The 26,549-nt window shown below is 44.7% G+C and overlaps 1 protein-coding gene across 1 annotated transcript; it reads left to right on the top strand.

Moving 5' to 3' along the window:
• pitpnc1a (phosphatidylinositol transfer protein cytoplasmic 1a) lies at window positions 1-25,999 on the top strand. Its single transcript, XM_084037117.1, has 9 exons — window positions 1-513; window positions 14,363-14,511; window positions 16,683-16,771; window positions 17,530-17,537; window positions 20,432-20,503; window positions 21,616-21,711; window positions 23,505-23,660; window positions 24,165-24,228; window positions 24,689-25,999. Exons 1-9 carry the CDS (start codon window positions 466-468, stop codon window positions 24,997-24,999), a joined length of 993 nt encoding a protein of 330 aa, XP_083893243.1. The 5' UTR covers window positions 1-465; the 3' UTR covers window positions 25,000-25,999.
• The last annotated feature ends 550 nt before the right edge of the window (window positions 26,000-26,549 follow it).

The raw sequence follows: 26,549 nt of genomic DNA, 5'->3' as shown, positions 1-26,549 counted from the left end.
GCGAGTTGTATGAGCAGTGTTTACGTGCGAAGAGCCAGGAAAGGACCACAACGCTCCGCTCCTCATCCGGGAACGTGAAGTCGGCGCCAATAAGCCGCGCGAGGCTGCGGGTTTTGTTGACTTGTTCTGGAGTTTTGGGGATTCTGGGGGATTTCTACGCACTTGAACGTCACTGTGGGAAACCAGATGGATGCTGCCGGAGCGGCTCACAACACAGATCTCAGAGCAGTGTTATCGTAGAACCCCTCGAAAAGAAAGACGCTCGTGCACTTGGGACTTGGCGCGCGTGGAGACTCGCGTGGGCTTCGCGGAACCTGCCGCCGCGCGGAGGGATTTGAGTGAATTTGTGGAACTCGCGATCGAATCACCGACTTCGCAGCCTCGTCCCCTGACTCGCGACCACCGCCGCCGACACCGAAGCGCGACACTCTTCCTCCCCGCCTCCGTGTTGCCATCACCGGGACTATGCTGATGAAGGAGTACCGCATCTGCATGCCTCTCACCGTGGAGGAGGTAAGGGGAAGTTTTCTTCTTTTGACTCTCTCGTCTCCCGTCACACGTTTAGCTACACACTTGCTGCTCAGCGTGTTTTGTTGTCATTGAAGTTGTCATTTTGTTGTTGTTGTTGTTGTTGTTGTTGTTGTTGTTGTTGTTGTTGTTGTTGAATGGCACGAGCTCCTGCAGCCGAGGTGCGGCCAGGAGCCGCCGCCGGGTGGAGCTGCCGTTGTCTCCACTTCGTGTTAAAGGAGCAGTCACGCGACTAAAGGGAGCTCGTGCGCGGCCAGCAGCCAGCAGAATGGACCGTGTTATTAATGGCAGTATAATGGGCGCATCTATTTGTGATTGCTATTGCATCGTGGGTCGTTAAAAGTCACGTGTGTGGACACATTGCTTCCTAATGTGCAAAGAATCACTGCACTGACTGCATGGTCACTTATTATAAGGGCTCCTGTGTTTTTTTTTTTTACCTTTGCGTGTTCTTATTTCTGCTTTCTTGTAGTCATTTAATCATTAAATGACTACAAAGCAGTTTCTGTCTCTGGAGACACAGTCAGAGTGCTTGTGTTTGAGGAGGAGAGTGAGGAGCATCTGCTGGCTGAAGTTGCCCTCAGGTCAAAGTGACACAGAAACAGCCTCACTCATTAAGGATGCAAATACAAGACAACGTTTGTGATTTGATTCCTGCCTTGTCCCACTCCTGTCTCTCCATGATCTGCTCCAGCATTACCTTTTTTTATGTTTCATGTCCGAACCTGAACACAACAGATGTTCCGGCTGAAGTGTTTTATTGGGATTGTCATAAAGGTTTAACAGCCCATTTAACCCGGTTTATGATGTGACCTGAGCGTGCCACTTTAAAGGGAGCCGGTGCACTTCGTAAACGTGGTTCATGGAGTTGCTGCTTCAAACGAAAACCGCGTCTTAGTCAGCGGGTTGTGAAGATACAGTCACTCTGCTGGGTGAGGATGACATCATTGCCTTTAATCAGAGATCTATTGATCCTGGCCCGATCCTCATCTCCGCTTCGTCCTCCTCCTGCTTGCTTTCTGTGAGTTTCGTGTTTATAATTACCAGGATGCTCCTTCATCACGCCCGTGTCCTGGAGGCTGATTGGCTCTTCTCCTTTGTTTCGCTCCAACGGTGATGGAGGATCGCCAGCTAAAGCCTATCACATCTGTTGCTGTAACGATGAAAACGGGGCCCAACCCAATCTATTGATCTGTCATTGACTCGACTAATGAACGTATGCAATCTATAAACGCTTGCAGCATGCACGTACACACCCACACACACAAAGACACAATTAAATAGTGATCACCACCAGTGTGTGAGAGAGAGTTTAAAACATGAAAGACGTAAAGCGAAAGGAAAACACTCTTTCGTGTGCTGTTATGATGAAACCCTTCATCATCTCACTGGATTCACGATGAGCAATGATTCATTATTGCTTCGGTGTCATTGCATTGCTTCCTCCACTTATCATAAGAGTCATGAATCAGGATCTCCTCGAATGAAGGACACGGGCTCCTTCTTCATAGACTTCGTTTAGGAGCGTTGCATCAAGCCGCCCTCTTTATGGTCGTCTCCTTGCCTAACTGTTTAGACCAAGGCTTTCACAGTTGCTTTCGTTATAAAGCACATGTCAGTTGTCATGGTTACGCTGCACTCACACCCATCCTGTAACATTAGCATGCATTGTCTAGCTTAGACAACAAAGAGAATATCAAAAGAAAAAGAAAGCCAGCCATCACCATGAATTCAGCTATATGTTCCACAAATGATTTCACTTCAAAGAGACGTGGGTCCCTTAAAATGTTCTCACAACAACCCATGGAAGTCCTCGGATGAAACTTCCAGAGGAACCTTGGCCTAAGTGGTTTTATGCAACCGGGCACGGATAAATATAAGTGGAGTGGACGTCTTAGTTGCACGAGAACACGACTAGAGATCCTCGGAAATTGTATCACAAACAATCTTCATGGTTTCTTCATGAGGTGAAGCTAAAGCACTGCTGTGAAAACTAATTGGATCCGCTGTCATGGCGATATCTCGTCTGTCCAGTTGACTATCGCGAAAAACAACATGCGACTAAAAATAGCTGCAGCGCTCTTATTCTTATGATATGCAACCATGTGAGCGTTCTGATGCACGGGTGTTTGTGTTCAAACAACGTTACATCCATGCTTCATGTTATCTGTTAAATATGCCACGGTTTAATGGGAGGGGGATTAATGATTGTCATACTGGCTTTTACACTTCGTGCATCGTCACATGAATTTCTGGTTGTGTTTGACGTCTTCGTTCGTTTGGAACCGACAAGCCATGAATATGTAAAGAGGATGAAGCCGGGCGGCGACCCAGAGAGAGAGAGAGAGAGAGAGAGACTACGCTAGTGGGTTGAGAAGGTGATTGATGCTCTTGGGCAACTGTCGGAGTCTGCCTCAGTCAGCGTGATTTTGTTTTGGCATCTGGAATAGTTTTAGTGGGTCAGTGATTCTCTCATGCATCTGTATGCAAGATGAATATTTTTCACAGAAATTTGCCTTTTTTTTTGCTCCCGGGAGCATCAGCACACTATCCTGGGAAATTTGTTTATAAGGTACAAACTTCATCTACAGTAAAAAGGCAAGACAGCACTCAAATCCAGTGTCTTTCACTGTCTGTAGTGGATAGATTGATTGTTTATTATGTCTGTAATGTTGCTCCACTGGTTGCTTCCTGTTAATTGCATCAAATGCCTCTTTCATGCGATGTCTGACCCTTTGAGTTCATTAATTCCCTGGCTGTAATCCCACGCTTGTTATTCCAGCATGCTTTTCTGCTGAGTTGACGGAGTAAATTGCCAAGTTTAGCAGCAACTTGTTTATGTCGCAAGCTGTTATCTGACCGTTTTACCCTGTTGAGAGATTTAATTGCGGGCTGTTAATTGTTGTTTTAAAATGAATAAGCGTCTCCTCTCAATTTACTCCCAGCTTGCCTGGATGGGAGCGCTCTTTGCGGCTCTTCACCGGCGGATATGAAAAAATTCATATTGCACGGGAAATTAAAACCTGTACGCGGGATGAATCGGTATATCACACCTTCAATACCCCCCACAACAAATCTCCCACGCATCTATGAAAGATTCGCTCTGACATTCATTTTCAGAGCCGAGCTTCCACTCATCAATTACTGTGCAGCTTCCTCCTGCAATTAATTACCCATTCGCCAGTTAAAGAACTGAGATTGTCTTTTCTACACCCGAGCAGCAGTTGAATTGCTCTCCCCGCTCGCTTCATCAGCTCCCGAGTAATGAGCTTTGAAGAATGAGTTGAGGGAGCAAGAGCGTTATCTTTCAGAACCCCCGAGTCATTAAATTGAGCTTTTTTTCAGTCAGAGATTTCCAATGAAAAACACCACTTCTGATCTCCAACATGTAGCAGAACATTACGGGTAAACTGTCAAATCAATAGTCTCATCAGTCCAGACCCGTCGCAGTCCATTCAATACTTTGACACTCTTTAACCAACTGTTGCGAACTCCAATAGTTGCTCAGCTTGATGGGTGTATTTAAACCAATTAAATCAAAGAAAGATGACGCATGACAAGAATAAAATTGATTGGCTGTATTGGTTGCTTTCCCTGTTGGTGCGTAGATGCTAGCAGTCGATTCCATATGGCTTTGGTTAGTTATCCACATACCATTACTTGAATTGCCTCCCATTTGCCTCCTATGGTTATCCAGCTGCCTTATAGGACGGCCCCGACTGAGTCCCCGCTGGGGACATAATTGGAAACCTGTTGGTGTTTGGTTGTTGTTGCGCTCGCAAAACCTTGTCTGCGATTCTGGCTTTGCTGTTAAAGCTCGTTTTCTGCACCTCTCCACCTGAGCACCTTTCTTTCTGAGTCAGACTGTTGCTGTGGTTTTGGGGATCAACAGCGATATGGTTCTTATAATAAATGTCATTGTGTGTGTATGCATGTTTTATCTCTGGTCTGTCTGGCTGTGTGCTCTCACTTTCTTTCTCTTTACATTTTAACACACTTTTTACTTCAGTTTCTCAGTCTAAACACACCACCAAAGAGAACTCTGCAGCTTTAATACCTCAGCCAATGTGATTTGGACTTTAAATGATTCTGCATGAGAGGAAACTGTATAGCATAATGTTGTGGCAGTGACCAGCAGCAGTACATGTTCACACAGACACCATCGTATACTCTTTCCCCAATTCTGTAAAGCCTGATCCTCCTTAAACATGCAACATGTCACTGTTGGCCTGGAGAGGCAGAATGAGAAGGCAGACATGCATGACCTCCATGACCCCATGACGAGTTTTGGCCAGCTGCTTCTTTTGACGAGCTGCATAGGACGGAGTAATGTACGGAAGAATTTTCCAGGTTACATACTGAAACAGACGAACCGGCAGAAACGGCTCGACTGAAGTGGTTGCCTAGCAACATAAATGCTCCTGTAAACATTTAGGGTCAACAGTTTTTCTATTTATAGGAGAGGGGACTAAATTAAGAGCCGTTAATGTGCAGGAACAGTTGGTCAGGTGACTGGAGGTTGTGGGAACTGGGGTGACTACTGGACAGGTGAGGTGGGGGGGCACCATTGCACAAATAAAGCATTTAAACATTGGCTGGAGCACAGTAGACATAGAGCATTCATTAATTTAAAGGCACACGGTCCCACCAGTTTATTGGGAAGCGATCATCATTCCCCTTATCCGAAGCAGGAAACTCTTAATTGCCCGTCCCCCCTTCCCTTCCGGTCCTCCTCAAAGCAGACTTACTGTCAACATCCTGTCCAAACAAGTAGAAGCCATGGCTGCTGAGAATAGAAGCTGTGCTGACACATTGTGAATGTGTCAGGAGAGTTATGGGCGAGGTGGCGGAGAGCTGCTGCACGAGACGGGGACCAGCTGGACGTGCCACACTATAATGTGATCACAATGTATCAGGACGCATTGTGTCCTCTGATTGGTGATGGATGTGTGATAATGGGCAGTCATATGCTTGTTGTTACAGAATTCAGCCTTCTTGTTTCACAGATGTTGGACTGTCACCGGGGTGAAATTGATTCCCTGATTTCCTTCTTTTCTCTGCATTGTAGTTTGCTCAATGTGACAATGCAAGAATGCACCACTTTTTTTTACTTCCATTTGGACTTCAGCACCTGCATTTGCACATCACTCTCTCTCCATCCTGTGAATTCACACGGAGGCGGACGCAGATGATTGCAGCAACTCTTAGTCTGTTGCACCAATCAACCTGTTTCCTATAGCAACTCAAAGCAAAGGTCTGCTCCTTTGAAAGTCTTTGGACGTTTCGACCATGACACGCACCCACACCAGTGCACGCACGTGTGCATGGATGTAAAGTGTACATACTCGAATAGAATAAAGTGCAAGTGTCCCTGGTTGCCATGGGAACATCAGCGGCTCACAGCTGATTAGAAATCTCTCGTGGTGAAGTGGCCTTCTGTGTGCGGTAAGTGAGAGCACGTTTGTCAAGGTGGAATAAGGGAGCTGGTGTCGCTGCAGGGACATCAGACCTCAGGAGGTTCTCCACACGCCGGACGCCACTGAATACACGCTGGCCCACTTGTGTCATGACCTTGCGTTTGTTTAGCATTTTATTGTGAAAGTTACTCTCCTCATGTGTCATGTTTGGTTGATTTAGGCTCAGCAGATATGCGTTCCTTCATTTAGTTTAGGTGTGTTTGATTGGGGTTATTTTATAGTCTTTGTTCAGGATAAAACACGTCCAAACACACTTCCTCTGCTTTGAGTGACACTTAATCACCCAAGGACCGTATTTCCATCAATTTGACCTCGGTCTGTTTTTTCTAGTGCAATCATGAACATCTCAGACTTGAGTCAAGAGGGTAAGCATCTTCACAAAGAAGTTGTTTGAGTGGTTTGAACATGCTGTGGAATAAAAACCCTCTCATCTCGTGGAACACCAGATTCTTCACATTGTGTGTCCTTTTGAATTGACACGTTTCTTGTATATTTCTTCCTTGCTGGTCATTTCCATCATTCCCTCTTGACGGCTGTTGCTTTTGTCAGCAGACGCCACTGATCCGGAGTTATTCTCTGTTCTCCAAACTGCTATGCAATTGCAGTGATGTGGCTTTTCCAAGTGCTGCCCTCGACTCTATTTTTATGCCGCCTTTCCAGCGACAGCCGCGGCTGGAGGCGATGTGTCGTTTTGGGTTGTCCGTCCGTCCTTAACGGTCCATTCTCCCGAACGCGATATCTCAGGTACATTTGGCACAAACGTCCAGCTGGACTTTTTAGATTAGAGGTCAAGGTCACTGTGACATATCATGTGAGATCTGAGGAACACCAGCATTTAAGGATGAAATTGTTTTTGTTTACTCAATAATTCATATAATTGGGACAACTTTTTTTATTTTGCTCATTGCAAAATTATTTTTGTTGATGTATCACTGTAAACAAACATAAGACATGGTGAGCTTCTGTCCTTATAAAGTTAAGTTTAGAGTTTACCCCACATACCTTCGCACGCAGTCGCTCTGTATTCACATACATGTGGATATACAGTTTATGTTAGCTATTGTATGCACAAAGGTCATGGCCATGCTCCCATAGTAAAATATAATTGGCTGACTGCCTGTAAATATCATGTGAGTCTGGTTTTGTGTGTGTGTGTGTGTGTGTGTGTGTGCAGTAAAACCCCTCTGCAGCTGTTGTGACACAAGCCTAACTATTGTACATTTTTATCCACGTCTCTCGTGTTTCTCTCGTTCGCTTCACGCTTGACTTTCTGCAGTTAAACCGGACTCCTTAAATGTCACGAGTGTTTCACAGCTACTCTCAGAGAAAAGCCTGTTTGCTTGTCACGTGCTGCGTTTGTGTAACTGGATTTCTTGGCGGGTGGCGGAAAGCAGATTGTACACGTAGGGATCATTCTTTTGTATGAAAAGATCCCTCCATCCATTGTCAGACTACAAGTGAAACGAGGAGAAAGTGGCCTGCAGTCCGAAGCCATTAAACGTGCTGTGTCAGCTGTTTTCTCTCTGTCAAGGCTGTGACTGGTGCTAGACATTCATTCATACATCCACTGAAAAACGTCTCACAATGTACCGCGGCGTATCTGGACCACTTCAACATGATTTTCCTCTTCTGTTAATTGTTTCACTTATTAAACCAAATGCCATACTTGTCCAGGATGAGTATTCAAATCCCTTTATGACCTAATATGAAATTGGTGAATGACTATTTTGTGAAGCGGATTTAAGCCCCTTCTCTGCTCTTTGTTTGTGTCTGTTGGGGCTGCTACTAACGACTAATTCTCTAGCAATTATCTATCTCCTTTTTTTTTCTTTTTTTTTTACAGATTAGTCACTTAATCCAGACAATTAGTTTCCCCCCCCAAAAAATCGAAATAATTGTATTTAAGTTAATTTAATAAAGTGAACGCCTACAAAATAACGAGGAAAAACGATGAATACTGAACGTAGCAAGTAGCAATCCCTAACCGTTACTCTCAGGTCATATTATTTTACTGCGTTCAATCAAAAGATGAGAGCTTTCTTATGTTTTATATTAACTGGCTTAGACTCTTAAATCTGCCCATGTCATCAACCAGAAAGGGTGGAAGTATCCACAGCTTTAACAAAGTCTCACAAACAGCACTTTTTGACTGAGACGACAACACTTACACTTATAATTCCAATCGTGATGCTTCCATACCTCGCTGTCTCTTTCATTCTACACTTTCTCAGCTCATTCCTCACCCTGTTTTCCCCAACAACCTTACAGTTGCACATATATTAGCCTCCCGTTCCTCCCAGAGCACCATCTTACTCCATGAAGACTCAGTCCTGAGCCTCCCTGTCCTTGTTGCAACTGTCACTGCGGGTGTGATGTCATGCCAACTTCTTAGGGTTTTTAACGAGCGTCCTTCTACATCTGTGTTGTCTGCCTTGCCCTGGCGCATCAACAGTGCATAGCTTAGCAAAACCAACACAACACTTGTGGTCAATCCCTTTTTTCTCTTGTTCTTTGTCCCTTTTGCTCCATTTTCATGCTCACTTTTTCTTTTCTCTCTTTCTCTTTCCATCTCACCATGGCTGTAAGATAGAAACACACTGTGCTCTCTCTATGCATAATAAATGAGATGGTTTTCCCCCGAGCTGCCTGAAATTCAAGTTGTACCAAAACACTCCGGAGAGGAGCAGAGAGGGGGGGGAAAGGCTTATGTAACTGGGAGGGAGAGTTATTTATCAACCGAGTGTACAAGGAAACATAATCACCTGCTTCTTGCTCAAGGCTGAAGACGAATTGACTCAAATATTGCCGGTAGATGTAAATGATTTTTAAGTTGCAGTCGGCTGTGCATCGGTACGGCTCCAAAATGGGTTCGTGCGTGGGCCCGCGTGTTATGTTTGTGACAAAAATGACATCAATCAGAAAAATGAGCATCGCAGCTATGTCACACCTCAGCCTCCACCCGCGGGTGCCGCCGCTTCTTCCTTGTTCACCACAGGGGGGTTCGGTTGATCTCTCCATGCTCCTGCTTTTTACTGACTTTGAATTAGGCTTTGCGGCGAGGCTGAACACAGTCTGAATGTAAACGCTATATTAACATTTGCCATCAATTCAATTTGAAATGCGAGTTGAGTCACAGCAAGTCGTAAACATCTCAGCGGTTCCAAGAATGTCTTTGTGTGTAGTCAGGTGTCCCTGACAAGAAGAATCGTTTACATGTTCTGCTCACTAATCTGTCTCTGTTTACAAAAAAAGAGCAAAAACAAAATGATTGGCCTAGATATTTGTGGTTGTTGTTTCAGCACCACGGACAGCGATGTTTGTTGATTGTAAGTGCGGCGCTGTCCACAGTACTGAAACATCGATAAAAGACAGACAGAACACGTCCTGCTTCTTTCTTTCGGTTGTAAATAGAAGTTTCATCCCTAATTCTCCCCAACGTAGCGATCCACAGACAGAAGGAAACAACAGGGAAGCAGCTGTTTATACGCACCTCTCCCAGGTGATTTTGAAGGAGAATCAATTATAAATTCCAAAAAAACGTGTTCTTATAATGAGGGTTCTGACTAATACATGTATACTTTGATTGTGAAAGAGTGTGTTTGTTGTTATTTAGCCTGCAAGATGCTGCTCTGATGATCCCCCAAATTTGTAAAGTGCAACCTTAGTCTACATGGTGATTTAGTCACGCACACTAAGGAAATCAATTGGAAGCACATGAGCTATTTTTTTAAAGTTTTATTAAATGTATTATTCCGTAATATTATACATAAAGCATGCATTTTGTCACCACTGCAAGTCCAAAATAAGCCACGGAGACACAACCTTAAAACATTGGGGAAAACTACCTTAATTAGACACACTATTTATATATATATTAATATTTAATATTTGTATTGTAGTTCATTCCCATGCATCCTGCGAGGCGGGGGAAATAAGGATTTGTGTTCTGGCTGAACTAATGATGCTCTCCAACCTAGCTCAGGGAGACGAGAGAGACAGAGCGGGGAGGAAAGACACAAAGAGTTAGTCCTACAAAGCAATAGAACGTCGGGAGAAAGCGACGCATCATATGAAAGGGAAGAGGAGAAGTAGTGGGGAAGGCAAGAGGGAGACGGCAGCCTCTAATCAAGTCCATCAAGTCCTGTTATGTAAGTTTCTCCAGCGTCTTCCCTGTGCAACGCTGCCCTCTTTTTGCTCTATTTTTTGCTTCTCGCCATCTTTACCTCTCTTTGACACTCAATCCAATCACGCCTCACCCGCATGCATATAAACACATGATTTCAGTAGGCCACCCAGTGTGCTGCCGGGCGGGGAGTAAAGCTGATGCATGGTGGAGTGATCCGTAGTGAGTGATCTTGGCGTTATGTAATGTTTGGTTCAGTGACCTCAGACACTGCAGAGATGCGGGATGAGAAGACAGGCGGGGAGGAAGGGAGCGAGAAAGGGGGGGGTTGAGAGGGAAGCGTGGCAGGAGATCGTTCGCTCCCACCTGCAACGATCAGTATAAATAAATGACACCCCTCCATACGTCTTTGACATAGCTTATGCAATGCGGTCCTTTTTGCTCCTTAAGAGGACCTCCCTGTGTGTCGGTTCCCCTTCAATCCATTCATAAAAGGACACCGCATTTTATTTGTCGCCACAAATAATGTGCAAGTGAATTTCACCAGTGAAACCGAGTCCATCCTCCATTGAAATGAGGTGTAGGCAGATATCCTAAAACCCTAAAAAAGAAATTGCTTCCCCTGAGCCCGAATCCGTACTTGGCACCCTCCTACACTGCCTATGTGTCTGGCGTGATATGGGAATTTGTCAAACCATTGCAGGGAGTCAACGCTCACCTTCACAATCTGCTGAATCAGCGTGAAGAAGGCAAACGTGGACAGTCATACGCGCTCGCTCTCAGCAGCATGCCGACGTTTCTGCTGAAGCAGCAGTGTTTAATGTGACTGACTCACACACTCACATTTGATCACATCTTATAGGCTATTCGTCCCATCCACCTATACACAACTTTAGCCCTGATTTTCTGCTCCCACTCCGGGACAAACTACAAGGATTGCTTGGACCCAAACAATGGAGGAGAATTTACTGAAGCTTGTTTGTGCTTTCGGTGGCAGTTTGGAGCCCACGCATACTCATCAGGGATTCCTTCTGGTGAAGGATCTTGTACTGTGTGACAACAACAACTTCAAGACTCCCGATTACGAACCAGCAAGTTGTGTTGGCGGAACAGTACAGCCCCACCAGGAAGGATCTCCTGTAGCGGTCCTGTAGAGTCCCTTATTGAAAGTGCTCCGCTCTCCTGTTGCCTTACTGATCCATCAGCTCCGTGCTAAAAATGCGACGATGCAGATCCCTCCATAAAAGCAACTTGCCTGCGATTTGACTTAAAATGATCTTACTGCCGTTTCCAGATTGCTTTTTTGCATAATCGTGAAAGCAATTTTGCATTTTGCCGCTGAATTCATAGACGTGTTGTGCACACACATGCAGGTCCATATGTTACACGTCAACTGAGGTCCTCATCAAGTTAGATTATGGTGATTATGGTTGGCTTAGCCTCACAATGTTCTGTGTAATTCTTACCAATTTCTAGAAATGTTCAGTCCAGTATCTGATGCATACATTTTCTTAAACGTCCGTTATTATTCATTCCAAATATTGATTGTGGTCCAAGTTTTTGAAATATGTGCGTTCGCGACATTGCCAACGTAAGCAATGTTCATTTGGCCACCGTTTTGTGTGCATCTGCTGTGAGAGGCAGGGTGTTTGTGTGTATCTCCGTGCGCCCTCTGATGTCAGAATAATTCATCCACCATATGGGCAGATGAGATAAAACAATATGGATGGATTTCACCAAGAAATATCTTAGTGAAATCCACCGCCGAGGCCCAGAAGGCTTCACATGAAAATGAATTGACTGAAGGGTAATCTGCATATGCAGATAGACACAGATTTAGTGAGCTGGTGACCTGAAGGTTGTCGGTGCGATCCCCGTAGACATCGTTTTTCTCCGGGCGCAGAGGCAGATGGGAGTTGGCGATGCGGCGGCTAAGAGCAGTGAGCAAGGAGTCAGCAGGCTGTCAATGGCAGCTAAAAAACAACAATAACAGATTTGGATTTGCCTGAAGTGGTTAGAAGAGAGCTTGCTATGAATATGAACTATGAACTTTCCAAGCTTGAAGTGAAAATCATCATTTATAAAACATTTTACAAGTACTTGATGAAATCGATTTTATCATCCAGTTCTATGAAACAGATCTCTCTCTCATCCAGACACAGAAGCACAACCCTGAAATGCACATCAGAATTTAAAAGCCCTTTTTATTTAATACAACAGGAGCACATCATCCAGTCATTTACCCGAGAACACAGGACTCAGAGCAGTAATTACTCCCTCTGTGGATGAATTTGTATTACACGTTAGCGTCGTATTGTCAGGATTCTTATCTTCACTAGCACTCTCCTTGGCTGCAGCACAATCACAGCTCCCCCACCACCTGCTGTTGTGTTTCGAACAGAGACGCAGAAAGAGACACAGTCTGATCACAGTGTTGGTGCAACGCTTTTCATCTTTAAAATGTAAAATTGTCAGGAAGAATGACACAGAGCAGCCTCTCATTCATCAGGGTGACAGCAGGCTGGCTTCGATACAATGGCAAGGTAGGAAGAACAGATCATAACAGCCGGCGTGTTTACACAATTCGTCTGAGCCCTCAATGAGCAGAGGGACACATGAAAGATGATGCTTAATGTTAATACGCTGTTGCTCGCCGTCAGAGTGGCGTTCAGGTGCTCCCCCCTCGAGTGGGCATTTGCTGCTTTGATGCTTTTCATCTAGCAGGGAGACTTTTGTACGTCGTTCAACCACCTCTCATCTTTGTTTTCGCTCTTTGTATGGCAACCTCATCCTTCTCCTTATATATATATATATATATATATGCACCGTTGCTCATTAAGTTGGAATGTTTTTCAGACACAATCCTCTGTTTATTCCTGTTTAAATGCATCAGTAATCACTTTTGACTCGGTGCAATGATTACATTATGTTTCACACACGCTCCCCAGGTGAAATTAATCATCCATAACATTTGTTTTGCACTATAAAAAGACAAGACATTTGCAAATTATTCCAACTTCATGGGTGACCCTGTATATTAAAGATTGCTGAAATATTTAATAAATGATACTTTAATGCTATTAGTTGTTTACAAAATAACTAACATGGACAAAATAATGCAAACTCATTACAACATTGACTTGTGTTGTTCTGTGTAATGAAATAATCAATAATTTGCTCAGATTTAATGCCACTTTCCTTCGTATGTCTGTCCTGTGTTTGTATTTGTCTAAACACGGGATCCTCCTCTATTATGCTTGGCCTCTGACTGTGTCACTGCAGCGGAAAAAATATGTCACGGGCTCCAACAGCTGTTCATTCAGAAACACCCGGCCATCAACATTCCATCTGGGAATAATCTCGCTGCGATATAAGAAGTTACACACTGAGCTTGTTTACCGGTCCACATTGGCTCCACTATCAAATTTCTCTTCCCTCCATTGCTTGCTTTTTGTGGCTGGATGTCACAAGTTAACATCCCAGGCAGTCCTCTTTTTTTTTTTCCATTAGCTTAACGCAGCTATCTCTGTTTGTGTGCGTTACAGTTGAGTCCTACATGACCCGCTGGCATTCCAGCAGCGCGGCATAAGTCACCATCAGGGTCGTATCGATTTCCCCCTCCCCCTGGCCCGGAAATAGGTTCTACAAGCAGTCGGAAATCTCTTTCCTGGAGCGCTCTCACAATGCTTCTCGTTTTCCAAGAGTATGGAAAATAGTTGCAGTGTGACGAACAAGCCTGTCAAGGCGACCTCAAAGTGCCATTCGGCCAAGTGTGTCGTCCGTTGACGAGTGAAGGATGTGGGCGTCGACTAATGTGGCCCAAGGGGCCGCGGTACAGGGGCACCTCGCTGGCTGTTGCTATTGTTGTACTGCCCTGATACGAGGACTTTGTCACGATGCTGCAGACAGCTCATAATACCCCCAGCTATGGCGACCCTCCCCAGGTGTCGGGACCGTGCAGCGATAGCAGTAATCCTGGTATTTTCCCTCCTGCGTTTATTTTTACGACTGCTACGAAATTATACTGTTGAGTCAGTTGTTGGACTTCAATCAAAGAGCATATTGTTCCATTAAGAATATCCTCATCACGATTGCACACACACAGCCATAAAGGACAGTTTGTTGCCATGACAATGTCGATACATCAGCATGACCTGCTCCTTACCTTAATTGTCTCCCTAGATTGAATAAAAGAGTTGATCTAATATGACCATTCTCCGTTTTTGTCTTTCAGTACCGGATTGGCCAGCTGTATATGATCAGTAAACACAGTAATGAGCAGAGTGAACGTGGGGAGGGGGTGGAGGTGGTCCAGAACGAGCCCTACGAGGACCCGGAGCACGGATCAGGCCAGTTCACCGAGAAACGAATCTACCTCAACAGGTGAGTGTCTTCCTCTTACCGTGTTAAGCTCGATTTGAATACAATAAATAAACAAATCGGTCAGCTGACCTGTCGTCAGCGTTCATCAGGCAGCTGCTGATAAAGCTGTCAGGGGAGATTTGACGAGGTGCATTTTTTTCCCCCTGCATAGCTGTCACCGTCAGCCCCATCGCTGTCGCCGCAGTCGTCGGCGCTACGACATAAATTAGCCACTGCTTGGATGTCTAATGTGTTCATGTCAACAGCAAATAAAAAGCTGAGCATGTACAGTCACATATAGGACATGGTGAGATCATTACATGCTTATTTAAGATGTCATAAGGCTGCATCAAGCAGTGCTGGTGTGCTTTAGGAATAAGCAAAGGGGACAATGTATGTGTCCCTTTTCATCTCGTTCCAAGACGATTTTCTGTTCTTTGTTAAACTTAATAATGTAGTTATGTAGATTACAATTGAATTAATTGCAATCTGAAGTGTGTCTTCCTCACTCTTGTTTGTGAATTTTCTCTGAAAGTAACCCGTCATCACGCACCTGCATCGTTTTAATTTTCCGTGCAGCTTTGCAGGAGAAAATGAAGGTTTTTTTCTTCATCTTTTCATCGAGTACGATGACGAGGTGAATCCAGGTGAAAGCCCGGTTCAGCACCTCATTGATTTACCTTATTGAATATATAACGATTGCAAAGGACGAGAGGTGAACAAACAGAATGGATTTTGCAGCAGAATTTCAAAGCCTCGAGAAAACTGAAACATGTATTTTTAAAGAGCAGCCTCTTTATCAGGTAGACCTATGAAATACAACGCTGTGACGTCCGTCTTCACAAAGCTCATAATGCACAGTTCATCGTGACATTGTAGGAAATAATAATTACTGATAATAGACCCTTATTATCACTCCACTCATCTATATTTCTTTATGTGTGATGATGATATGACTGATGAGAATCAGACATTGTTGATAACTGGGCCACTCATTCCCAAAAGTAAGACAATGACACAGAGATGAACAGTGAGAGGTCGAGGAGGGATTTTGTGGTTAGATGTGAAAAGTAAGTGGGCCTTTGGGAAATGTGAAGTGTCATTGACAAACTCAGTGGATGGGAAGGTTTAGTGCAGTGTGTGTGTGAGTGTGTGTGTGTGTGTGTGTGTGTGTGTGTGGGCAGAGGGAGACGAGGTCGGTGTAAAATGATGGATAATTTGAGCGGTCACTGTCGGACACCTCGCCTGCCTCCCTCTCTCCGCCCACGGACCACCTGTTACCACGTCTGTTGCGTGTGTGTGTGTGGCGTTCGGCCGAGGCGGCGGCGTGGGGACGTGTGACCAGTCTGCTGTGTCTGCACACTCCCCTGGCTGTTTGACAGTCCGTCGGAGAGACGGCGGGAGGGAACAGCCCGTCTCGTCCCAGTGGTCCACGCAGACTCTCAGTATCTCCACATTCAATTACAGCTCACAGGATAAGAAGGGAGGAGGGTTATTAGGGGGGGGGAGTTAAAATAATCAATGGCTGGTGTAAAATAGAATCATCCTGAACGTGACATTTGGTTCAGCTTAATGATGGCTTTGCATCCAATTATGGTGTTATTTGCCTTGCTTGGCTGATATTCAGTGTGTTGTTGGGCTTAGAGAATAATAAGACGGGTTGCATTCACCTTTTCCCTCATGCTGATCATGACTTACTGTTCCGTTGTTAAAAGTATCACAAAAAGAAATCTGCACCTTGGCAATCTCCCTCCAGCTCGGCGAGGTTTGGCCCCCGTTGTTCCTCTTCCTCAGTAATCGTTTGCATTTTGATTGGACGTCCAATAACGGGCCTCGGCCTCTCTGGCTGCGATCGTCTGCTGTTTGGAATCAATTTCTGCTGAGTAATAGCGAGTTCTCTGTACTTTTCCGTCCCCTCGCTGTATCTATCACGGTGAAACTCCACCGCTGGGTGGAGCGTGTAATCAGCGTAATCAACTTTCCCAGAGGCCATCATGGCTACGAGGCATGGCCTCCACGCAGCTGGTTGCTCCTCATTGCTTTTTTTTTTTCTGGGTGATGGGGCCGAGGAGCAACTTTAAGAGACGGCTACTTGAGTTCGTCTCATCAGTCCTTTAACTTTAACTGACTTTTTTTCTTGTTCCTCTTCTCCTTCTGTTTCCAATTACATCCACTCTTTCTCTCTGTTTCAGCAAGCTGCCCAGTTGGGCCAGAGCAGTGGTCCCTAAGATTTTCTATGTCACAGAGAAGGCTTGGAACTACTACCCGTACACGGTCACAGGTAAGGTTTCAGTTACATCCTTGTGCTTTTATCCACAATGTGCACCCAATGTGAAATAGCATGCCTTTCTATGCGCTTGAACAGAACATTATATTTGTGACAAATATTATAGCATCAGTACAAAAGACTAGACAACCACGTCTCTTTAAATAAATATATTACGGCTTTCGGTAAACAGTTTTTTATTTACATTTTAGTTGACTATTGTGTGATGTGTTATATAAGACATGACTGCACACCGGAAGGACATTAAGTGATGTTTTGTGTCCGTCAGGCGTCGGTATTACACGCCAGACAGCTTTTTTAAAGTCGTTCCAAAATAATAACAAATATGTCAAGGGTTTGCTGTGAAGCGTTTCATTGAAAGTGTCATCATTAAAGACTCTTCCACCATTTGGAAAAGCGTAATGGGCTTTTAGCAGAAGCAGAACTGCTTTATATGTCATAAAAACACTGACAGCTAATAGCATCAGCCTGCAGATATCACATCGCTTTGTGGTTATGTTGAACTTTCAGTAAATAGTCATGCAAAACAACATGGCAGCAGCCGCACAGGGACCTACGGTACACTTAAACATATTAGACTGTCATGATAAAATGGGTTGCTCTCGTGTCGCCGAGACTGAAGTGTTATTGCTGCGGCCTAATGGTCCTTTTTCCATTTTGCGCTGAATTGTTTTTCTTATCTCTCATCCTCTTTCATGCCTTTGTTCCCTTCGACCCATTACGCTGATGGCCTCTGCTGGAAACGTGGTCAGAGTACACGGTGAGTACTCACGACGTGATGCACGCACAAAGTCACACTTTGAACCCCTGAATCTTTGTGGTGCAGAGTTTAAAATGCGGAGAGCGGTTCCCTGCAGGGCCACGGGGTGGAAAATGTGTGAATCCGGTCCCTCCAGCAGGGATTCATGGTTCCTCCAATCGTGACATACAATTGTCTTGCTGCGCCATCTGTCACCCTGTGTGCACATCTGATGTGTATACACACTACTCTCTTGTGATACGATGTCTTACACACTCATGAGAAGGTCCTGCTTTTAATTATTTCTCCTTTGCTTGGAAATGCTTCCGTTGAGAGTTCAGTTGAGCTTTTTGACTCTTAGAAGCTGCTCTAAACCCCCTCATACAACTCTAGAAGAATGAGTTCACATTTAATGCATTGTGTGTCTATAAAGAGTGTCTGTGTGTGAGTGAGTTTGTACAGCTATCTTTGTGAGGACATTTTAGCTGGTCCTCACTTCACTAGCCCTGGTTGCCAACGTAACAAGGGTTTTTGTGTCTTCTTAATTAATTTCAGTCCAATGTTTCGGGTTTATTTGATGTGTGTATGAATGATTTGTTTGTTTGTTTCTGACTGGGATGTTGGTGACAATCAGCTGCTGCAGGAGCTCAATCAAGGAAAGTGCAAACAGGTTTTCCTCGTTCCGTTAGGGATGTCGGAAAATCCACCATAAAATGTGTAGGCGGTGCAAGAGAGAGAGACTTGTGCACACGTTTGTGACATTTCTGTCCCTCGCTGATCAGATTGTGCTCGAATAAAGTCTAATCCAAACGGTATCGACGTCTCGTCGCAGCGTTTTCCATGCAGTGACATTTAACTGCAACACATGTCATTTTTCACATCAGTCATAAAGCAAGTGTTATCCGGAAACAAAGACACCCTGTAGAGGAAACTAATTACACCCACTTGCATCTGAAATCATGTTGTTTCGTGTAATACTTGTTGTTCGTGTAATACTAGAGCGCCAGACTATAATGAAGGTTGAAATATAATAGATTTGTAAGAGCTTCACCTTCAGGCGTAGAGCGTTCTACACTGATTGTTTGGTACAGTACACTATTTATGCATTCCTGCTGCACATCAACTACAATATCAACCAATCAAGGTTATTTTCCTTTAAAAACCTTCACAACCCCAAAGCTCTCCGTTGTATAAGCGGTTCATTTACTGTCACTGAGATAAAAAGCACTAATGATTTGCTCAGGGACATTAGAGGAACATTAGCCTGCCCACCTCGCGTCTAAGGAAGTAAACATCGATGAGTCACAAATAAAACCAGCAGCTGGCCGATCTATTCCCCCCCACGGAGACTGTAGAGACGTGAAACATCTGGATATTTGAGGACACTGGTGGGAACTTTCTTTGAATTAACAACCTTAAGAATATGAGTGTAGAAACCTTTCCTGGAAAATGCCGCTCACGATCTTCTCAAATCAAATCCTCATGATTCTAATGCGAGCCTTGAATGAAACAGATGTCCACTTGGTTGTGTTGATGGTGCTTGTGTGGTCACGCCGCCTCATGGGCCTGATTATGCTCGGCGGTGTTTTGTGGTGATTAGAAGAGGGGGGGGGGGGGGGGGGGGGGGTGAGGATGCAAAAGACGAGGATAGTGATTGGTGGCAATGACAATGACTTTGTTATTCAAAACAGGTAGTCGTGAAACGTCGTCATAACTGTTAAATAAATTCATGTCCCTCTCAGAGTGAATTGTAAAGATGACGATGCTGATCTGACCATCGTTGGGTCAACATTTTTAATTTGTCTAGTACTTTGATTTATGGAGGCGGGTATTTGTTTCGGGCATTGAGTTCCTTCCTGCTTTAACTCACTTTCCTCTGTCAAACACGCCCTTTTCTTTTGGTCTCCTTAAGAGTCACAAGGTCAGTACGATGAGGCAGCATGGATTTGCTGGACTGTGTGGAATAATTGCAGCAGCACCTGATTTATACTCCTGCAGCCGTGAGCCTATAGATTCTGTGCGGACACCTCTTGCGCACCCAAGGCTCTCATAACGCTGCAGTGGATTGCGTCGAGCATGTCATTTCTTTTTTGATTTGTTATAAGATCCTTTGTCAGGTGGTCTTTGATAAGATTCAATAGTTCCATATAAGTTTGGCCCAACACAATTCCATAGCTAGAAAAAAAAGTTGGATGATGGATGATTAGGAGCCTGGAATTAATACAGGTGGCCTGATGTGGTTTCATCAGATGTATGCGGCGTATAGTGTACATTAGGCATGAGAAGGCATTTTTTTCTTGTCTTTTTAAGACACAATAAAGCTTCAAAACGATACGTATTTGATATATTTTAAATTGTGGAGCAAAACGTTAGTTCATCTTTTTCAACTGGAAGAGCAAAAATGCTAATATCCAGATTTTAGAGCTCATTGTTTGCTCGTCCCTTCTGCTGTCGTTGTCCTGTGTGTGTGTGTGTGTGTGTGTGTGTGTGTGTGTGTGTGTGTGTGTGTGTGTGTGTGTGTGTGTGTGTGTGTGTGTGTGTGACGCACATAAACACATTCTCAAACACACACATCAACCGCTTATGTAACCAGGGTTCCACCATTCTTTGTGGAACAATTGGAAGTGTTAAGCTTTCATCTCATCAAACTGTTGTGTGTAACGGCAGTCAGTATGGCCAGAAGGTAATAAAGTGTGTGTGTGTGTGTGTGTGTGTGTGTGTGTGTGTGTGTGTGTGTGTGTGTGTGTGTGTGTGTGTGTGTGCAGTAAATCCACACAGTGAGAGAATTATGATAGTTTGACGTCGACAGAAATGTTCTCTCTGCCTGTACATTGTGATCTGGTCCGAACCTAAGCTACGTAAAATAATCATCCGACGACGTGAATGACTCTTGTCTCTTTTTCGATCCCCTTCAGTGCTCCTTCCTGCCCAAGTTTTCCATCCACATCGAGACCAAATACGAGGACAACAAAGGGAGCAATGATAATGTGAGTGGAGCTCCGAGTGTGTCGTGGTTGGGAGCGTTTCGTGTGGGCAGATGACAACGGAGAAGGGGATCTCAGCGTGGCTGTTCAACAGAATGTCTGTTCTTGTACCTTTGCCAGTCCCCCTGTGTTTTATTGCCCATCTTCTTGCCTCAAAGCCTCCAAATGAGTGAATTCTCTTTATCTCTTTATTAAGTGAAATGTTACAAAAGGGGATTGGCGCTCATTCTCCACTGATCTCAATCCTGTAGATAGTTTTTACCGTGTGATCAAGTCTTCATGCTGAGAAGTAAAGTCTTAAAGAACTCATAAAAAGTCCATCACCTGCCCTGCTTCACGATCAACACCTGAAAGTCACAGAACCATTAAATCAGTTCAGTTCTCCATAATGAATGCTATTGGGCGTGCATACATTAATAAATCACAACAATAATGGCAAAAAGTTGAGTCTTCCATCACTTTAAAAAGCACTTATCTTGAGATCTCCAGCTCACCGTCACTACCACTTCACACTTCTGGTGGCAGTCTGAAGGTTACGCAATGCCTCCGTCCTACTGCAGCTGGAAACAAAAAGGCCGCAGCTCCACCTAGTGGCAGCTCGTGGGAGTTGCAAATCCCCACACACGCTCATAATTACACGTTTGAAAACTGATCGTAACAAGTGGAGGTGTTTTCTGAAGTTGCTCCTTCCGTTTGTGCAGCCCACCCCCCCCGCTACACCTGCACAAACATTTAACACAAAGTGCGATCAACTCTCTGTGACGCTGGAGCTGTGAGTCAGACACAGGAAGAAATCAGTGACCACACGGTGTGAGTCACACTGGTCCTCACAGTTTGTTTAGAGTGTTTGTGGGTAAAGCAGACAGAAGGACAACTGTGTCTTCGTCAGGCTGTTGTGTTATCGTCAGCCCCCCCCTAACTCCTTTGACCCTCTGCTTTCCTGTCAAATATTTAACATTTTTTCTCTCTCTCCGTAAGAAAGTGTGTGAAGCCGGACCCGGTAACAGGGGAAATCACAGTGCACCGGGCCCAGAACATTTGTCAACCCCTGAATGCATTATTGATTTAGCTGTCCTCCTCACACACCAAACTGTTCTCCCCCCCCGGTTCCTCAGATCTTTGGCGGCGAGCCCAGAGACGAGGAAACGGAGGTGTGTTTCGTGGACATCGTCTACGATGAGATCCCCGAGCGCCACTACAAGGACTCCGAGGTGAGGGGGGAGTCCCAGGTGAAGGGGGGTATAGAGTGAGGTAGAGAAAGGACCACAGGGAGAAAATAGAGGAGGGAGGGTGGAGACGGACAGAAGAACAGCGAGAGAGGAGGGGGGGTGCACGAGCAGATAAACAGAATGGGGTGTTATCTTTCTCTCGCAGCACCGCCTCATTTTTCTGACCACCAGCTGGCCATCTGCCTCCCCAGAGTGATGGAGATGCATGTTTAGGCGAGATGGGGGGGGGGTGATGGATATTAGCTGTGGTGATTTGACATTTGTATGCATGTGTGCGTGCCCGTCTATCAGGGTGTGATGGTCATAAAAAGCTGCTGCTATTAATAATCAGGAGGGTCATGATGTCACTGCAGTGGTGTTTTATTATTGACACCCCCCACACACACACACACACACACACACACACACACACACACACACACACATATATATATACATATATATACACACCTCCCACTGGGCTTTATGGTCTTCTGCTTTTATCCTCTCAGAGCTATAAATAGCACCAAGATGCTGTTCGGAGCTAGAAGCCGAAGTCACATGGCCAATGTTAATATCGTTTGATTTTCAAGACACAGCAGAGTCACAGCTGCCAATAAACCATACATTCATACATGAATCACGTCAGACGCCTTGAAAGCTTTAATTCACTAATTGCATGTGTTTTTTCCCCTGCTTTACAAGCTGGAGTATAGTTATTTAAAATCAACTTTATTTATATAGCAGCTTTCATACACAGAACACAGCTCAGAGTGTACTTGTATCTGTCATCTATGGATAAATACAGAATAGTGGAACATTTTGGGAAACGTGCTCACAGATGCCGCCGATTTCATTTAAGCGTTTTGCTGCTTTATAACTGTGGACACAAGGGGGCAGCAGAGTGCTCATGGCAACAGGCAGAATGTTCCTCTGTTTGAATCCACGGGAATGGAAACGACTGCAGAAGCCGACTTACAGTCACTTCAATGAAGACTTCAGCCAGAAGTCATATCAGTTGTCTTGCCGAGCCTTAGATGAGAAGCTCAATGCCACTCTCATTTCGCACTTAGCTTAGCATAGCTTAGCTTAGCACAAACACTGGTAGCAAGTAGGCCTACAAACCACTAGCCTGGCTTTATCTTAAAGTAACAAAATCCACCTACCAGCATCTCTAACATCAACAACAAAATTCCTGGCGTAGGCAACTTCTTGAATTGTACTCTCAGGTTGCCAGGCAACCAGCGGACGCTGTTTATGCTAAGCTAGCTGAACTAACTGCATAGACAGTGGTGTTGATCTTCTCATCTAATCCTCAGCAAGAAAGCAAGAACATTTCCTAAAAACATATCAAACCTATTAGTAGTTTTTTATTAAAAAAAACATTTCAAAAAGTCTGCCAAGAAACTTTATGACACCTTTTATAAACGCAGCAGGCCTTTTCCTCCTCCGCTGCGAGTCTCGCCAGAGAGAGCTTTGTATCGCCCACGCACACGCTCCGTCAGTCAGACACACGACCCTGAGACAAATCAGCACGACAGCATAATGAGTCCATAGGGAGCAGTGATTAATGCACGTGAATGTGCTCCTTATGAATGCAGGTGACGCTCTCCTATAGCCAGGGAGGAGGAAGTGACTCTGAGACAGAGAAATAATGGGAAACAACATTTTAATCATGTGTAGGTTGAAAAACAACAAGATGTTAAGGGGATTTTGTTTTCCCTTTCTAGCAGAAATGACGTTTTTTTTTTAAAGAATTTGTCATTTGGCTAAACCGGTGTCTCGTGGCCTTGCAGGACCTGCGGTATTTTAAATCGAAGAAGACCAACCGAGGCCTCCTGCAGGAAGGATGGATCAAAGACCAGGAGCCCATCATGTGCTCCTACAAACTGGTCACGGTCAAGTTTGAAGTCTGGGGTCTACAAACACGCGTGGAGCAGTTTGTACACAAGGTAGGGAGTCATTAAAAACCACATCGGATGTTGAATTCTTCACCTTCCACACGATCTGCCCTTGTTCACATCCTGCAGATTGCCTCGCACCACCTCCCTTTACCTCGGCCGCACACTTTAAACCTCACATCTATTCCCCAAATCTATTTGGCTTAGCGCTCTACAGCATCCCTCTCTGGGGTGAACTGTCCCTGTGCTCTCCTTGCCCGAGGCACACACACACACACACACACACACACACACACACACACACACACACACACACAGGCAGGGCCATTACTCACATGGTAACACCGGGAGTGACTCGTTAATCACATTCCTCCGGGGGTGAGCGGAAATGTTTGGAACTTAGAATATGTTTTAACTTTACCGGCCTTCAGAGTTAACACATTCTGAATCACATCCTCTCCCCTTGAACTCCCTGTGCTCCTCCTCTTTCTTCCTCTGTGGTGTCGCTCCTCTCCCTGCTTCCTCTCCGCCTCCTCCTTTTCTCATTCTGCTCAGGTGATTCGAGACGTGCTGCTTCTAGGACACAGACAGGCCTTCGCCTGGGTGGATGAGTGGATCGGTAAGTTTTTTTTAGGTTTGTGCATAGACACTGACTCACTGAGAGAAAAAAATCAGTATAAGGCAAGTGGAATAAAGTTAACTTGCTGTTTTAGCCCAGTCTGTATGACTCAAATTAAAAATGTGCCTCATAGCAAGGCCGATTTTTTATGTTCGGGGTGTAATGTCGTCCTTCCAAAGATAAACAGTGTGTACACGTGAGTGCAGGAGAAAAAGGCCTTTTTACTGGTTACTTCAAGCTAAAATTTTAAGAATTATATTTTTCGACTGGTTCCTGTCACCGTTTTTTAGGAAGTGTTGCATTTTCTAGATTTGGTGCCAGTGAAGCATCTTTTTAATGAATGAATACGCCATCCTATATTATTCATATTGTATCATATTTCTATACATATTCCTTTGCTAATCAAAAGACAATGCTTCACATTACAATTATTCAGTTCAAGTGTAATCCATCCCAACAGACATGACCATGGAGGAGGTCAGAGAGTACGAGCGTGCCACCCAAGAAGCCACCAACCTGAAGATCGGCACCTTCCCCCCCGCCATCTCCATCTCGGAGACCCCCCTGCCGTCCAGCAACCGCAGCGGCCCGAGCAGTGCCCCCTCCACCCCCCTCTCCACGGAGGCCCCGGAGTTCCTGGCGGTGCCGAAGGAGCGCCCCAGGAAGAAGTCGGCCCCGGAGACCTTGACCCTGCCCGATCCGGGTCGCAGGGATTCCCTCTTTAAACTGCCCAGCTTTTTCTCCTGGAACTCCAGTCCGCAGCCCGAATGAGAGCGAGGCGGCGCTCGCTGGTGAACGCCCTCGACCTGTGGATCAGTGCCCGCCCAGCACATCCTGCGATGACACACCCCCCCTCCTCCCCCACCCCCTCAGCCAGCTGAAGTGAAGGAGACTTCTCACTGTCCCGCTGGTCCCAGATCCCCCGGTGTTACAGCCAACAGCTCTCAGACTGCCTCTACAGGTACAGACAGGCAGCCTGATCTCAAATAGCAAACAAGTCCTGCGAGGTGTAAAGGTATCGTGCGTCCCATTGAGATTCTAACAGAAGCAGCTGGAGGCTCCTCATCCTTCCTTCGTCCTCAGAAAAGCCGGCGTCGTGCAACAGTTTTAGTCAGAGTGTAGCGTACATTCCTGAACGTGTTTTATCCCACCGATTTTCACCTTGCTTTTCTGTGTATTTAGCCACCGCACACGATCTTTACATTTTTCTGCTTTGAGCATCCGAGTCTCTGGCTTTGTTACCTGGACCTTGTGGTTTGACGTATCTCCTTCTGTGGTTAGGACTCCATGACAGATCCTTGTTGGCCGCTGTATCGGTTGAGTATAATGGTTTTTCCAGTCAGGTGTAAGGTGATTCTGTATTCTTGTACATACTGTATGAATATTATCTAACCCCGTTACTTCGAAAAGACGATCGTGCCCAGTGATGACGATGCTGCTATGAAATTGTGTTTGAAAACAACGGGACTCTCTATCTTCTTTAAGTGTTTATTATAGTGAGTTCTGTCAGCCGACACATTTGTGAAATTACTTATGTAATTGCATGATTTTACCTGCAGAGGCTGCTTTTTAAATATTAAATGTTCTCTGTTTTCTTTGTTCTCACACTTGATGTCGTATTTGACCTGATTTTTTTTAACAAACCCGTCACGTGGTTTGCGTGTCGTTTTGCTGCTTCGTTCATTTCAACTGGATTATGTTTTTTTGTCATACTCTTGATGGGTTTTGTATTATTATTGAGTCATTTAAGTAAAATTCAATCCTGTTACATTCATAATTGTGTGAGGAGTCTTTGTTGGTAACTTGCCATTTTGAATGGAATCCAACCGCTCAAATAACTGAAAGTCAATCAGCGAACATTCATGTGTGACCAATTTCATTTTTTCCACTTTTGTTAAAAATATTGGCACAGTTTGAGTTCTGATGGGGAAAAAAAATGAAATTTGCTTACAGCCTCTTTTTGCATGTAGGAAATTACTTTAAAATACATTGTTGTTTTTTCATAAGTTGCTCTAAAGTCTTTGACAATCTGAATTTAGGACAGATTTTTAATATAAAGGGACACATTACTTGTGCCATCGTGTGGTGGTTTATTTTGTTAAAAGTGTCTGATACAATTTGTTCAAAGTTAAATACATTTTTGGTTCTTTTGGCTGCATTGATACTCTTAATTTAACCACATGATGGTGCCATAATTAGTAAAGCATACACAGGTGGCAAGGCAACGCAGGTGATACATATGATGACCTGATTACCAATGATGTGATGATCCTATAGGACGCCCTGTGTGTGAAAATGTATAAAAAGGGGTTTGTTTGTCG

Source organism: Eutrigla gurnardus, assembly GCF_963514095.1.
Source record: "Eutrigla gurnardus genome assembly, chromosome: 20".
NCBI classification, from domain to species: Eukaryota; Metazoa; Chordata; class Actinopteri; order Perciformes; family Triglidae; genus Eutrigla; species Eutrigla gurnardus.
This window is presented reverse-complemented; position numbering and strand designations above follow the sequence as displayed.

Excerpts from the sequence above, each read along its gene's own strand:
- pitpnc1a (XM_084037117.1), top strand. The coding sequence starts at position 466 with ATGCTGATGAAGGAGTACCGCATCTGCATGCCTCTCACCGTGGAGGAG. Across the intron at positions 514-14,362 it reads TGCCTCTCACCGTGGAGGAG|TACCGGATTGGCCAGCTGTA; the intron begins GTAAGGGGAAGT and ends TTTGTCTTTCAG. Across the intron at positions 20,504-21,615 it reads ACAAAGGGAGCAATGATAAT|ATCTTTGGCGGCGAGCCCAG; the intron begins GTGAGTGGAGCT and ends CCGGTTCCTCAG.